The 13,323-nt window shown below is 36.8% G+C and overlaps 1 protein-coding gene across 4 annotated transcripts in view; it reads right to left on the bottom strand.

Annotated features, from left to right (window-relative positions):
- Positions 1-4,532: 4,532 nt before the first annotated feature.
- The window catches only part of SRSF11 (serine and arginine rich splicing factor 11), a 41,000-nt gene continuing 32,209 nt past the window's right edge, over positions 4,533-13,323 (bottom strand). The window contains exons 9-13 of one of the 4 annotated variants that reach the window (XM_087820514.1): positions 11,126-11,257; positions 8,532-8,621; positions 6,653-6,769; positions 6,014-6,152; positions 4,533-5,908 (exon numbers count right to left, since the gene is read on the bottom strand). In XM_087820514.1, the coding sequence (XP_087676640.1) occupies positions 5,711-5,908; positions 6,014-6,152; positions 6,653-6,769; positions 8,532-8,621; positions 11,126-11,257 (676 nt within the window). In that variant the 3' untranslated portion in view covers positions 4,533-5,710. The remainder of the gene's footprint in view (positions 5,909-6,013; positions 6,153-6,652; positions 6,770-8,531; positions 8,622-11,125; positions 11,258-13,323) is intronic. The other 3 variants (XM_087820515.1, XM_087820516.1, XM_016216763.2) reach the window with 3 other exon arrangements.

Below are 13,323 nucleotides of genomic sequence, written 5' to 3'. Positions count from 1 at the left end.
GATTGAATTATCCTGTCAGTGATTTGAGTATGTGAGGTTTGAGACACAGAATGGTAGTGATCACTGTTGCTTTTAGGCTCCCTTACTTTGTGGGAATGATACATTTTCAGGAATGTACTGTAGATTTTTACCTAAGGACATACAACTTAGTGGGGGAAAAACATGGTAAATTGCAACTTGGAATTTATCAATTTCCTAAAAGCTGTGAATATTTTGCTGGGGTACACTGGAGGTAGGAAGACTACTGAAAACTTTTGCACTTGGATTTTGTTCTTAACTCTTACCTTTTTCTTTCGTAAAGAATAGTAGAAAGAGATGATCCATTCCAAATGTCTTTTATTTGATCATAAAGGACAAGCAAATGTCAGTATCTCTTATGATGGTGAAAACAAGGAGTTATTAATGCAAATAAACTTTTCACAGTAAACTTTTCAAAATGTGCCTTTTAATCCAGTTAATGAATGAAGCTATATTCTGTTTCAAGTAAGTAAATCAAAACACCATATATTTTAATCTCACATGAAAATTCAATTTTATAATGTAGGTCCTTAAAATTCTATATGCCTTCTATTTGTGATTGAAGGTAATTTAAATGGGGGACTGTGAAATGGCCACCTTAAATGACTATTTTGAAATGCTCAATATTCCTGCCACCAGTGTGGTATCAAAAGATAGGATATTTGTCTTAAAGAAAATAATTCCCTAGAGACAACTTGCTTCTGTCTGTAGATGTTCATAGAGAATTGTCAGACTTCATAAAAAAGAAGCATAAAGCAGATGTGCTCCGATTATTGTGAATCTGGGAACATACAATGGTCTGGAAATGAACACATTTCAGAGAATCTAATAGCTGACAGAAGCTGAAAAACAATTCAGTCTCTTTCTGCTTTGAACTGGTATTGAGCCCACTCACGCTAATAGAAATGGGTTTCATAGTGTTGTTCATGGACAGTTTGTAATTCACACCTTTGGGGAGGGTAGTGAATGATTCTTTAGTGGCCCCTTCTCCCTGCTTTTCACTAAGTCTACAGAATTGATCCTGTTTCAAGCGGACAAAAAAGGGCTGGGGTAAATGTTTTCAGATTGAATTAAGGGGTGCTTCCTTTTCTCATTTATGTTACTTTTATTTGCGAACAGCATGATTGAGAAAGTTGCAGTCAAAACTAGGTGAATTTGAAGTCCTACCTTTAAAATTGAGTGAGAGAATTATTTAGTATGGAACACAATATGCCTCTGCTATTAATCCAGCAAAAGGTATCTTAACCATGTTTCCTAAAATTAACAAAATGTATTCTTACTAAAGTTGCTATATTTAGAAACCGGAAACTTTCAAAGACAACTGACAGTGAAACTTGCCCAAGAGATAAATGGACAGAGTGGGTATTACACCACTGGTAAACTTGGTAATAGCCCATCAGTTGTGTACTATGAATTAGCGAAAACCACTTTTGCAAAGCATTTTATGTCAGAAATCTGAGGCAATAGCATCTTAGGTTGCTATCTAAAAATATCTCAAGTATTATTGCATTTTTCAGGTCATGTGACCCTCTTTACAGTACTACCTAATGATGAACTAAAATTAGCAGCTTATTTTAGTACTTTGGGCTCCTGTGGTAGGTACAGTTAGTTTCACTTTTGCCACAGCACCTGCAAATAACTAAGCAAAATCTCCTAAGGGTTTTAAAGGAATATACTTGGCAATCATTCCTGAATTTAATCATGTTTTGCAGGTAAGCGACTAATTAGCCTAAAGTAAAAACTTTGTGTAAAAAATAAAAAAACCCACTACTTACCTCCCAGGGCATGCTTGGCCACTAGAGGTGGCTGACAGTGACTGGCTGGGATGCTTTAATGAAAATGGGTGGTGAAGGAGTTGTGGAGAGAAGTGAAGCAGAAATTCATAGTTTCTACACATTGTGGGGTACCTGCTGGCCCCTTTGGGATGAGGCAGAACCGGGCCTGCAGTTACTTTACCTTCTCAGGTGTGTGTTTAGCTTCCTGATGAAGGGTCCTGGCTCCTGCCATGCCACCCAGGTCAGAAGCAGTGAGACCTGAGTTTTAGCCCATCCTTGTGTGTGCCAGCTTGTGCCTACGGTTAAGTTACTCTTCCTTCTCCAAAGATGCATCTTCCCTTCCCAACGGCCTGTGAATCTCATTCTCCAGCATCATGCGAAGACCATACGGCTTTGAGACTGCTTAACCAGCTCCCATAATTAAGGTCAAATCCCTCTAACAAATCTCCTTCTCCTTTGATTGAATGCTAACTGCTAAAATGTTTTTAATCTACATGCTTCCTTCCAAAACTTGGTATCTAAGTGAATTTTAACATTCCATTTGCCGTGACCCTTAGCCTCCCATTCCTTATGCAAACCATCCTACTTTATTTAGCTAACTAGCTTTTAAGAAAAAGACATGATACTAATTTTAGTGACAGTGCACTGGGAAAATAACCTTTACAAAGGGAAATTTTGAAAAGAATGTGAACATGTCACTTGCCCGATTTTTTTTTAAGGACATTTTAAAAATATTATTCTGTGAATTGCCTTAGGTTGCTAGTAATAATTATATTCTCAAGATTATTCCCACAGGCAAAGAATTAGTATGGTTCACACATGAGTTATTTTGCTAAAGAACTTCTAAATGAGTTTTGCATACAATGAAAATGGCAACAAAATTAAAACTGAGTTAAACAGACTCCAAAATCGACAGCTCCAGAATTAGTCTCACTTAGAAACTGCTGCTTTAAGAAAGCCTCACATTCTGGAAGCTTTTGAGAGTACCAGTAGCATTTCCGTACCATCCATATTTAACCAAAGTAAACACCACTCATGTACTCGATTAGAGAAATATTATAGTACAGGGATGAAGTCCATCAGCTAGGCTTGAGAAAAAAGGAACAAATCTCACTTCCAGTTTGAAAATCTGTCCGTCTTCAAACAGTATGGACCCGAAGCACTTCATCTGCAGCTCAGCAGAAGGAAGTGGCATTGTTTTTCTTGCTAGAGGAAGTTGGCTTGTGCAGTCCGATACCCACACCAGAACTTAGTTGTAAGATGCAACTTCAAGTAAAATGAGTTTGTACTGTTCCAGCAGAAGCCCCCCTTTATTGTTTTCCTAAGTACCTGGCATTCACCTCCCTTCCAGACCTATACTGAAGTCACTAGATTATCACCTAAAACCCGGCTTCACAATGGAGCGCGACATAGCCTCCTCCGTCTTATCTGCATGCTTTTGCTAAAACATTACCCAAACTAAACTAATTTTGAAAGGTTCCATAGAAGGCACCAGTTTTTGACCCAGGCAACGCAGGCCTGCACTCTTTTCCCTAATTACCAACTGCACTGCAGGATAGGTTATCAATCTTTACAATTAGGAAAATCAAAGTAACAGACACAGGTCTTCCCCGCTGTAAGTGAAACAGAAACTCATGACTGGACTCTCATATAGCTACTACCTCTCATTCACTCCTGAAGAATTTAAGCAAATAAATAGGACAAACATTTTTTCTAACAAAACCACTTTTATTTTTTAATCATTTACTACTAAATACAGAACAAAACTCAGTGTGGAGGCAGTGTTCACTGGATTTCAACTGATTGTGTTAAAAAAGGCTTGTGTCCCTGTGCAACCTTACCACTGTGCATAAAATGTTCTCTGAAAAATAACCTAAGTATGGACTCCCTGCACTGCAGCATCTAAAGCAGTGGCACTATTTTATAGCCAAAAAGTTCTTAATCCCTTTTGAAAAGTTAAGTATATTTGTATTCAGAGATTACAAATGAGGAAGTAGACTAATACTAGGTTTAACCAGGTGAAACCGCCAACATTTTACTTGTATTGATTTACAAAAATGGCAATGTCATATGGTTCAACCTTCACCTACTAGTTTTTGTAGGTTTAAGTAAATATCATTTGCGATCAACTGTTTCTAAAATGAAGTGATTATTAGGAACCTTACTAGAAGACAAAAATTCCTTTTGATAAAATCTTTAAAAAGTTACTACAAACTGTAAAAACAATGCTGCTTTTCTATATGGCATTTCAATTTTAAAAGTTAAAAAAAATTGTCAGACTTGGATAAAAGCTATACGTCCAAGTCTTATTTCCCCCTTAATCCCAGCCACTCTACTACTACTCATATTATAAATGAATAAATATACTATGTAGTATTGTACAATAGATACATACCATTGACAGTTGCTATACTATTCCAGCAAAGGCAAGTATTTCACTGAAAATATAAATTTACTAGGTATAGGTGGGATCATTTGTTTATCCTAAAGTTCACTGCTTTATGCAACCCAATCCCTACACCCAAAATAGGAGAAATTTACACTAAGAAACAGATTGTTTTAGATAGAAATTAAACTGTTGACAATTCTGATGGCAACTAATCACTACAGTGACGGATTTTTTATGTAAATATGTAGATTGAAGGGGAAAGAACTTGATTTGTAAAATGAATGAGGTAAATGTCATACATTCAACAGCTTGTAAATAAATACAAATACGGTTTTACAGGAACATGAACATAAGTTTAAGGGTTTTATTATCAAAGTCTTGTAAAACAATTTCAGAAACTGTACATCAACATGGCACAGACTGTAGCCTACTTTTGCTTTTACTGCACAAAAGTGAAGCTTGAAACTCCTGTAACTAAGAAAACAGTTGCCTAACTACTTTGCATTTAACATGGAATCACTGTGGGCATAAGATTACTACTGCAGTACCAGTAACACAAATTTATTGGTTTTATACAACTTGAGATCAAATAAGAAGTACATTATCAAGTACATTTGTCTCATTTTAAAAGCATATGAAGGTCAATTTAAAATGCACTACCCTCTTTTTGCAACACTAGATTAAAACAAATTAATAAAAGTGGAAAATTGAAAATTAGGACAAGATACAACTTTCTTTTACAGATGGACTCAAGATAGGCGGATAACTCACTGATGTAGGTGTGGAATAATTTATTTCAGGAAAAAAAAATTCCCAAACACCTTATGAAAAAGTATACAACTCCACTCAAAATATGCCATTTACTCACTGCCAAAGACAGTTTCATTTGAAATCTTGTTTCTGTAATTAAAGCCTAAGCAGCCATCAAAAAAGGTTAGTGCATATATAACCTTTCAAAGTTAAACAAAAGCCACAAAAATTCAGCCACAAGGCTTAAAGGATTATCTATTTCAAATGCTTATTTCCAGATGTAACTATAACAATGTTAATTTGTCATGTGTACAAAGAAGACCATAAGTAGATCCATCATGTTGGAGGATTTTAATGACATTGAGGATATTCCTGCCACAATTAACATGCAATCAGTGCATTCCCTACATGGCTCTATTATGGCAATGAATCGAATTCTAGAAATACTATAAGTGAACTTACTTAATAAAGGAGATCATACAACATAAACAATCCATGCCTGCTGTAGATGCATGCAGCTTTTCACTTCTGTTATGAAGCAGCACCAGAATAGTAAAACTGCTTGGTTTCAGATTTCACCATGTCAAGAATTGGTTACCCACATATCATTTTCTAAAAGCTTTTGGATGTAAATAATATCAATATCAGAAGCTTTATAACCATTTATAGCTCAGAGCTGTATACATCTAAGGTTTGAGATGAACAAATACAGCATGAAGAAATCACACAAAGGAATGACACTGATGCATGTACACAGGTGGACTCCGGGAGGCGATGCTCAGTCACTCATATCCATGTCTTCTTCGTGATGATCATCCCCATTCACTTTGGATTCTCTTAGGGAATCTCCACTTCCCTTTTCCACAGAACATTCTTTTGTTTTGGGGGAGCCTGTGTCTGTTGGTTTCTTCTCCTCTTTCTTCTCTTTCTCGCTGTCATACCCCTGCTCCTCTTCGTCGTAATCCCGTGTAACCTGCTTTGCCAATGAGAATAATAAAAGTAAACGTCTTCACAGAAAAATCACTTCTTACAAGTACTAGTACCACCCAAAATGCCAAACTAAATTAGTCTGTAAACCTACTTTTACATCTTTGTCGCTCTCCGACTTCCTGTCCCGGTCCTTCTCCTTGTCTTTGCTCTTCTTCTTCTTGCTCGTCGACCGCTCCCTCTCGTCCCTGCCTCGCTCCTTGTCCTTGTCTTTCTTCTTCTCCTTTTTATGCCTAGGGTGACAGCAAGGCCTTCTCAACAAGGCGCGCAAGGGACACACTGGAGCAGTTTCACCCGAAATGGTATAAGTTTAGCTTATTTAGATGCTGAACTTGACCCAAGCAAGTCCACACGATATAGAGGACACAGGTCGTGACCGGGTAGCTCAGTTGGTTAGAGCGCCATCCTGATACGCCAAGGACGCAGGTCCAGCCCCCAGTCAGGGCGCATACACGCGGCAACCAATGAGTGCATAAGTAAGTAGCACAAATCCATGTTTCTCTCAAATCAATAAAAAAAAAAAAAAAAAAGCAAAGATCCATTTTCAAAACACTGGATACTAGCCGTGCACAGTAAGAGAGGCAAGAAAGCTAATTTGGTCACAGGTCTAAAATGCCCAATCCCCAACAGTGTTTATTAGAACGGTCTCATAAAAGCACATTCACAAGAACTTTACAGAAAACAAAGTTTCTCAAAAATCAAAAGAAGAGATCTAAATCATTAACATTCTTACCTCCTAGGGGATGGTGAGCGAGACAATTTTCTTTTAGGAGACCTAGGCTTTTTAGGAGATCTTGTGCCACTCCTGCTTCGTCGTCGTCGTCTCTCTCTAGGACCACAAATGTACAAACTAGACTTTAAAATACAGACACATCACACCACAGGTATCTATGACAGAGCTCTACTAGGAACTCACATTTTCAAACATGGTTTTGAGCTAAAGAAGCAAATGAATAATAATAAACCACAATTCTTTTTCAAACTATGTGCCTTTCCTTTAATGCCCTTAAGAAAACCCCTAATTTCCAGCAATTCTTTCTTTTTTAAAAATCCTCGCCTGAGGATCTTTTCCATTGCTTTTCAGAGAGTGGAAGGGGGGATGGGGGAGGGGAAGGAAGGGAGAGGGGGGAGAAGGCGGGGGAGAAACATGGATGAGAGGGAGAGAGAAACATCAATTGGTTGCCTCCTGAAAGCACCCCAACTAGGGCTGGGTTGAGCCTGCAACCAAAGTACGTGTTCTTGGCCATAATCGAACCCGGGAACCTTCAGTCCATGGGCCAATGCTCTAACCACTGAGCAAACTGGCAAGTGCTCCAGCAATTCTTAAATTACATCATCATGATATTAGATTTGCTAATCTTGAGGGAAGACTGATTAACAAAAGTTCTGATTCAAGAGATAAAACCTGTCTGAAAATTCAAGAAATCAGTTTTGGATTCATACATCTGTGTCCAGAAGAGATACAGGATCATATGTTGTAATATGTAAGGTAGGTGGCTAGTAAAAAATTATCTTTAAATCATTAGGTAAAATTCAGAGAACAAGAGTTAATGGTAACAGAGATCAAATTGGTACCCTATACTCCAGCAAACCATGTCCATAACACTGATTTGAGCAACCAGTGTTGAAGATGTACAGCTTCTGTTAATATTCTCAGAAGTTATTAGGACTTGCGAGATGACCATTATACAATTCAGGCACAAACAAAATAAAAATAAAACCCTGTAATTTCAGTTGCCTAGCTTCTATAGAAGTTTTTTTTTTTTTTTTTTTAAATAAAACCCTTTTATCATCCTGTGTGGTACCTCACACCTTCTTCGCCCTCAAGGTCCTGGAAACGTTACACACAACTTTTCATTCATCAAATATTTATTAAGTTCCTTGGGGCTGTATACCTCATACTTTTTGCTACTGCTTTGTATAACTCATACTCCAAATTCCCTAGGTGGAAGAGATGTTGTTTTATTTCTGTGCTCCTTGACAGACTAGCACAACTGCAAACACATAGTAGGTATTTGATAAAAACTTAAAGAATATGCCTTAACTTAAGGCGATCCAATAATTAAGCAAGGTAGAGTGCTTAGGATTAAGTACATTAAATAAAGCGACAGGAAAAAGAAAAAAAAGGAAAAAAAAAGCCTCTAGTTAGTAAGGTAAGAAAAATATGTTACACACTCCCCATCTTCCATTCAGACCTAGTTTGGCATTCATATACTCTGGCATTTTCTCATCCACAGATGTGAGGGCTAACTGTATGCATTATTCTATGCCATTTAATATAGGGTGTCCCAAAAAATGTACACACACACTTTGAATAATGATAAAGGCAGTGTTTATTAAAATACATTTCATTTTCAAAACTGAGCTATCAGGTGTTGAAGTGTGCATACATTTTCGTCAACACTGAAGTATATACAGGAGTGGGCAAAAGTAGGTTTACAGTTGTTCATATAAAATAAACACAATAATATAAGAATAAACTGTGTTTTGTGTACTCACAACTGTAAACCTACTTCTGCCTACCCCTGTAGGTACTGGAAAACATGTATTCACAATCTATGATATCCTTGCAAATAAAGTTTAAGAAATGCCAAGAATTCATAAAGCCTTACCTGCTTGCACTTCTGGACCGTCTGGCTGTGCTATAACTTTTTGGTGGTGTTTTGGAACGTTTCTTTTCTTTGTCTTCTTTCTTTTTGTCTCTAATAAACACAATTTATGAATACATTAGAAGTTGCAGCTCATATAAATTTACACAGTGCTATAAATAAAAACCAAAAGCAAAGTGAGATTTAATTCCATTCTTAAAATATGAATGTTACTCTGATACTGTATAGAAACATAATTTGAATGGCATTATTTGTGGTAAAAAAATTTTTTTTAAATCCTGTTTTTCTGGTATTGTACATAAAAATTCTTTCCAATAGAGAGCAAAGTAGACTGTAGTGAGAAAATGATGAAGGATGTTGGCCAGTTTCTTGATTGTCTAGAATAAACATCGGTAGTTTTAATAATTGTCTCTACACTCTTCAATAGTTTTTCTCTCACATGACTTCTGTCTCCCAACCCACCACGGCGCTCTGTCCTCTGCCAGGCAATAGCCCATAATGCGCTACCAAAATTAATGCTCAATGTTCTTCCAAAGCACACACCTCAAGTTAACCTCTATCATGGACCAAGCCAACTTTCCACCTTTTTCTCTGCTGCTGCCTATTCTGGGCTACTCAGTGCTATTAGAAAAAATATTACATCATAACTGACTGGTACTGTAACCATACCTCAATATTAAATCTTTTTACAGATTCTTGTAAATTGACTTTTATTCACCACAGCACGTTTTTCTTAAGATTACCATTCTCCCCAAGACTCTGAGCAAAGGGATCAATGTGTTTGTTGAATGAGAAATCCCTTATATCCATAAACACATACATATACCCCCATCTTTATCTATTCTATAATTTTAGAGATTAAAGGTGTCCCTTTCATTGCTCTAAACTGATTCCCCCACCCCTCCCTTCCTTGGTCACCGTGTTCCATCAGTTACCCTCTCTTCATTCAAGTCTTTACCATCTAATTCTTAGGTCATTATAACAGTCCCTCCTTAAGCAGTCCAGTCATATTTTCCACAAACTGATCCTATACCCTCTTACCAGAAATCTTTTCAAAGTACAAACTCAAAAATATCAACTCCCTGTTCATCACTTTTCAATCCATTCCAGCTGCCTCCTGCGTCAGGTGCAAACTCCTAAGTGTGAACAATAAAGCTTTCTGTTTGTAGTCTCCTTACATTTTTTGACCTTGTTTCCTGGTCGTTCTACACCAAAATACTTGCTATTTCAAGAATTTATGTTAACTCCGTAAATAACATTCCCTACCTGAAACCATGCACTCCTCATTGGGTCCAATCAAATCCATCTCAAGTTAATACTCGAGTCATTTCTCAGTTGAGCCTCTCATCACTAATAATGGTCCTTCCTGCATATAGTCATCTCTTTACCAGTATAAAGAAAGTCCTTTGAGCAAAGGAATGACTAGTTCCTTTTTGTATGATAGATGGTTATTAGGGAAGCTTGTTTGTTTGACTGAATTAAGAGATGACTCACCCTGTAAAACGTGACTAAAAGCCTTGCTGCAGGCTGGACACTCAGCAAAGCTATCCCAGGACTTATGTTCCCAGTTGAGTTATATGTTTACCAAGAATAAATTTTGTTGGGCCCCTGCTGTCCTTTAACTACATAATTACATAAATAGATAAAGCAGTATAAAGAACTGCTTCTAGAAAAATGAAGCAAATATTTTAGAAAGAGATAAAGGGAAGCTGCTACTTTAAAGGTGGTATGAATGAAAAGAATAATTTGGTATGTGTTACTCAAGACTAGGCATACTAATTTAAAAGGTTTTGCCTTAAATGAGAAAGACTGATTACTGAACACGTTTAAGTCTAAGTAAAACGTCAGGGTGGGGATATTTGCTTTTTAATAAATCCTCACTTCAATTCTCTACTGGTCCCAAATCATGGGATAAGAGACTCTCTAAGTATGATTTACTCTCTGGCATATAGCAAATCTTAATAAGTATTAAAGCATGGTTATCTGCCATAAGCTCTTTGGTATATCATGAGGAATGGATGGTAGCACTAAATCCTTTAAGGGTGGTTGACTGGAAAGGAGGAAATAAAGAAAGGTAGTAGGACAGCTAAAAACTTCTACTACAAAGAAATCTTATCTAGGTCTTTAGTTCCAAGTAGAAATCTCCAGTTTACAAGGAAACAGGAAAACAACTGTTAGTCTCATCAAATTTTTTAAAAAAAATCCTCACTCGAGGATATCTTTTCCATTGCTTTTCAGAGAGAGAGTGGGAGGGAGGAAGGGAAGGAAGGAAGGAGGGAAAGAGAGAAAACACTGATGTGAGAGAGACATATCGATTGGTTGCTTCTAGCACATGCCCCAACTGGGGCCAGGGATCAAGCCTGAAACTGCGGTACGTGTGCCCTTGGCCGGAATCGAAGCCAAGACCCTTCAGTCCGAGGGCTAATGCTCTAACCACTGAGAACCCGGCCAGGGCAGCCTCATCAAATTTTAAATAGTTTCTCCCTGGCTCTAGCTCTATCTCCCATTACCACCTCTTTTATTAAGTAGCACAGTATTTGGGGTCTTGGGAACTCTTAAAATTTGTCTTCCCACCCACTGTTAACAGTCTACTGTACCTGTTTTTTGATGTGCTCCGTGACCTTCTACCTCTCTCTCTGGAATGAGATCTTCTCCGTCTGGGACTTTTGGATCGTCGCCTACTTCTTGACTTAGAATGTGATCTCCTTCTCGACCTGCTTCTTGACCGCCTAATGAAAGAAAGCCAATACACATATATAAATAGAATAAGACTAGTTTTGTTTGTGACCATTTCACTTAGTATCAGATAAAAGACATCAGATATATGGGCTAAGGATCAGTAAGTGGAGACAATTTCCTGCCATTTGCTGCCATTATTTATTTGGTCCATTATAATAAACATTTTTGATACCCTAGAAATATGAAATACCTTTTGTTAAACCTGTCAAACTAGTCCTATGCCCACTGAAACTACAACACCGAACTTAAAAATACTGCTAGAGAATGAAAAAAAGACCAGAGCAAACCAAAAAACCAAACCTGATTTATTTGCATCACTGTCATTATATAGCATTTTAGCGTATTATGTTAGATTCCTCACTATTGCACGTTAAATCTATCAATTACCAAATACTTATATATGCTTACTACGTGCTTTACAAATACTCATTTTATCCTCATAGTAAGCCTATAATGTAGGTACCATTATTATTCCCATTTTATAAATGGAAACCACTTAAAGTTGCCTTCTACAATTTCTAATTGTTTTCCTCTAAAATATATCCTACTTCTTTAATTTGCAATTTAAGAGCAATGCAGGCCTTATAGATTTATAAAATCCAGTACAAACTACTTCTTACTCTCATTTCTCCTCACGGTCTCTGTATCAGTTTCATGCCGTGTAACAGAAACGTTTCTCTCCGGACCCTCTTCGATCCTCCGCCATCCTATACTTTCTTCCTCTCCCAGAATTTAAGTATAAAGAACCCTTTTGATGTTATCATTAATCCTCCTTCCTATATTTTATTCTCTTCTATATTAAGATTAAAAATAAACTGCAATCTTTTGCTTAATCATTTAACTTTTAGTAATCATTCAACCACTTTCAATGAAAAATTTCAAATATATTCTAAACCTTCTGCCTTCACCTTTTCAAGGTGCCAGAGGATACACATTTTATAAATGGAAATTATCTCATTTATAAGCCAGCTAACCTTTGAGCCTATTCAGCAAAGAAAAATAATAGCACTTACATTGCAAAATAGTCATAATTCAAATAGAATTATAAAGCCTAGCACTATGGCCTTAGTATAGGCGTATGCGTTAAATATTGACCCTCTTCTTTCATCTAACTTATGTGTTAACAAAATTTCTGTTGCCATCATTCTCTAAAACAGCTGTTTCAAAATCCATCACTAGTGTCTCATTAAATCCAATAAATTCTTATTTTAATCACCTCTTATATTTGACCACATATGAAACCATTCACTAAAACAATTCCCTCTTAACATGTCTATATCCTAGGAAATTTTCATGTAATGCTTACCTACCATTTTGTAAGTTCCGTAAGGACAGGAGGTGTTTATATCTTATTGGCCATTGTACCCTTGAGAAATTACTATAGTGCCCTGACTTAAAACGTACGAATATAGGGTGTACCCCGCCAAAAGCACACACACTTTGAATAATTATAAAGACAGTGTTTATTAAAATACATTTCATTTTAAAAATTGAGCTATCAGCTGTTAAAGTGTGTGTGCATTTTTTTCGGGACGCCTGTATTTTTGAAACACTGACCCTATAAAATATAAAATATATATATATATTTTATTGACAGTATAACTGATGTCCCCCATTTCTCCCCCGCCAGGCCTTCACCACACTACTGTGTCTCTGTCCATAGGCTATGCACATAAGTATAGAAGTTCTTTGGTCTATCTCTTCTCGTCCCCCACCCTCTGAGATATGTCACTCTGTTCCATGCCTCGAGGCTTATTTTGTTGGTCAATTCATTGTGTTCATTAGATTCCACAATTATTTTAGCTAAGCTGAACCACACATTTTTCCTGCCTTTGAATGTGTACAGAAAAAATATAGATGTAGAAAACCACACTCTCATTCTTACAGGTTTTTTCCCCTAAACAACGTGATTAATAAAAATTTTAAAAAATCTAGTAAGCAGAAGTACCACATCAACTTATTTACTCTAAGGTCCCAAAACAGTTATCTTTCAAGAGTAATGTACTACAGAGCCACTTGAACACATTAGTTTATATGAGCTTTTAAAAAATCAGAA

Source organism: Miniopterus natalensis, chromosome 9 (assembly GCF_054644295.1).
Source record: "Miniopterus natalensis isolate mMinNat1 chromosome 9, mMinNat1.hap1, whole genome shotgun sequence".
Classification (NCBI taxonomy): Eukaryota; Metazoa; Chordata; class Mammalia; order Chiroptera; family Miniopteridae; genus Miniopterus; species Miniopterus natalensis.
This window is presented reverse-complemented; position numbering and strand designations above follow the sequence as displayed.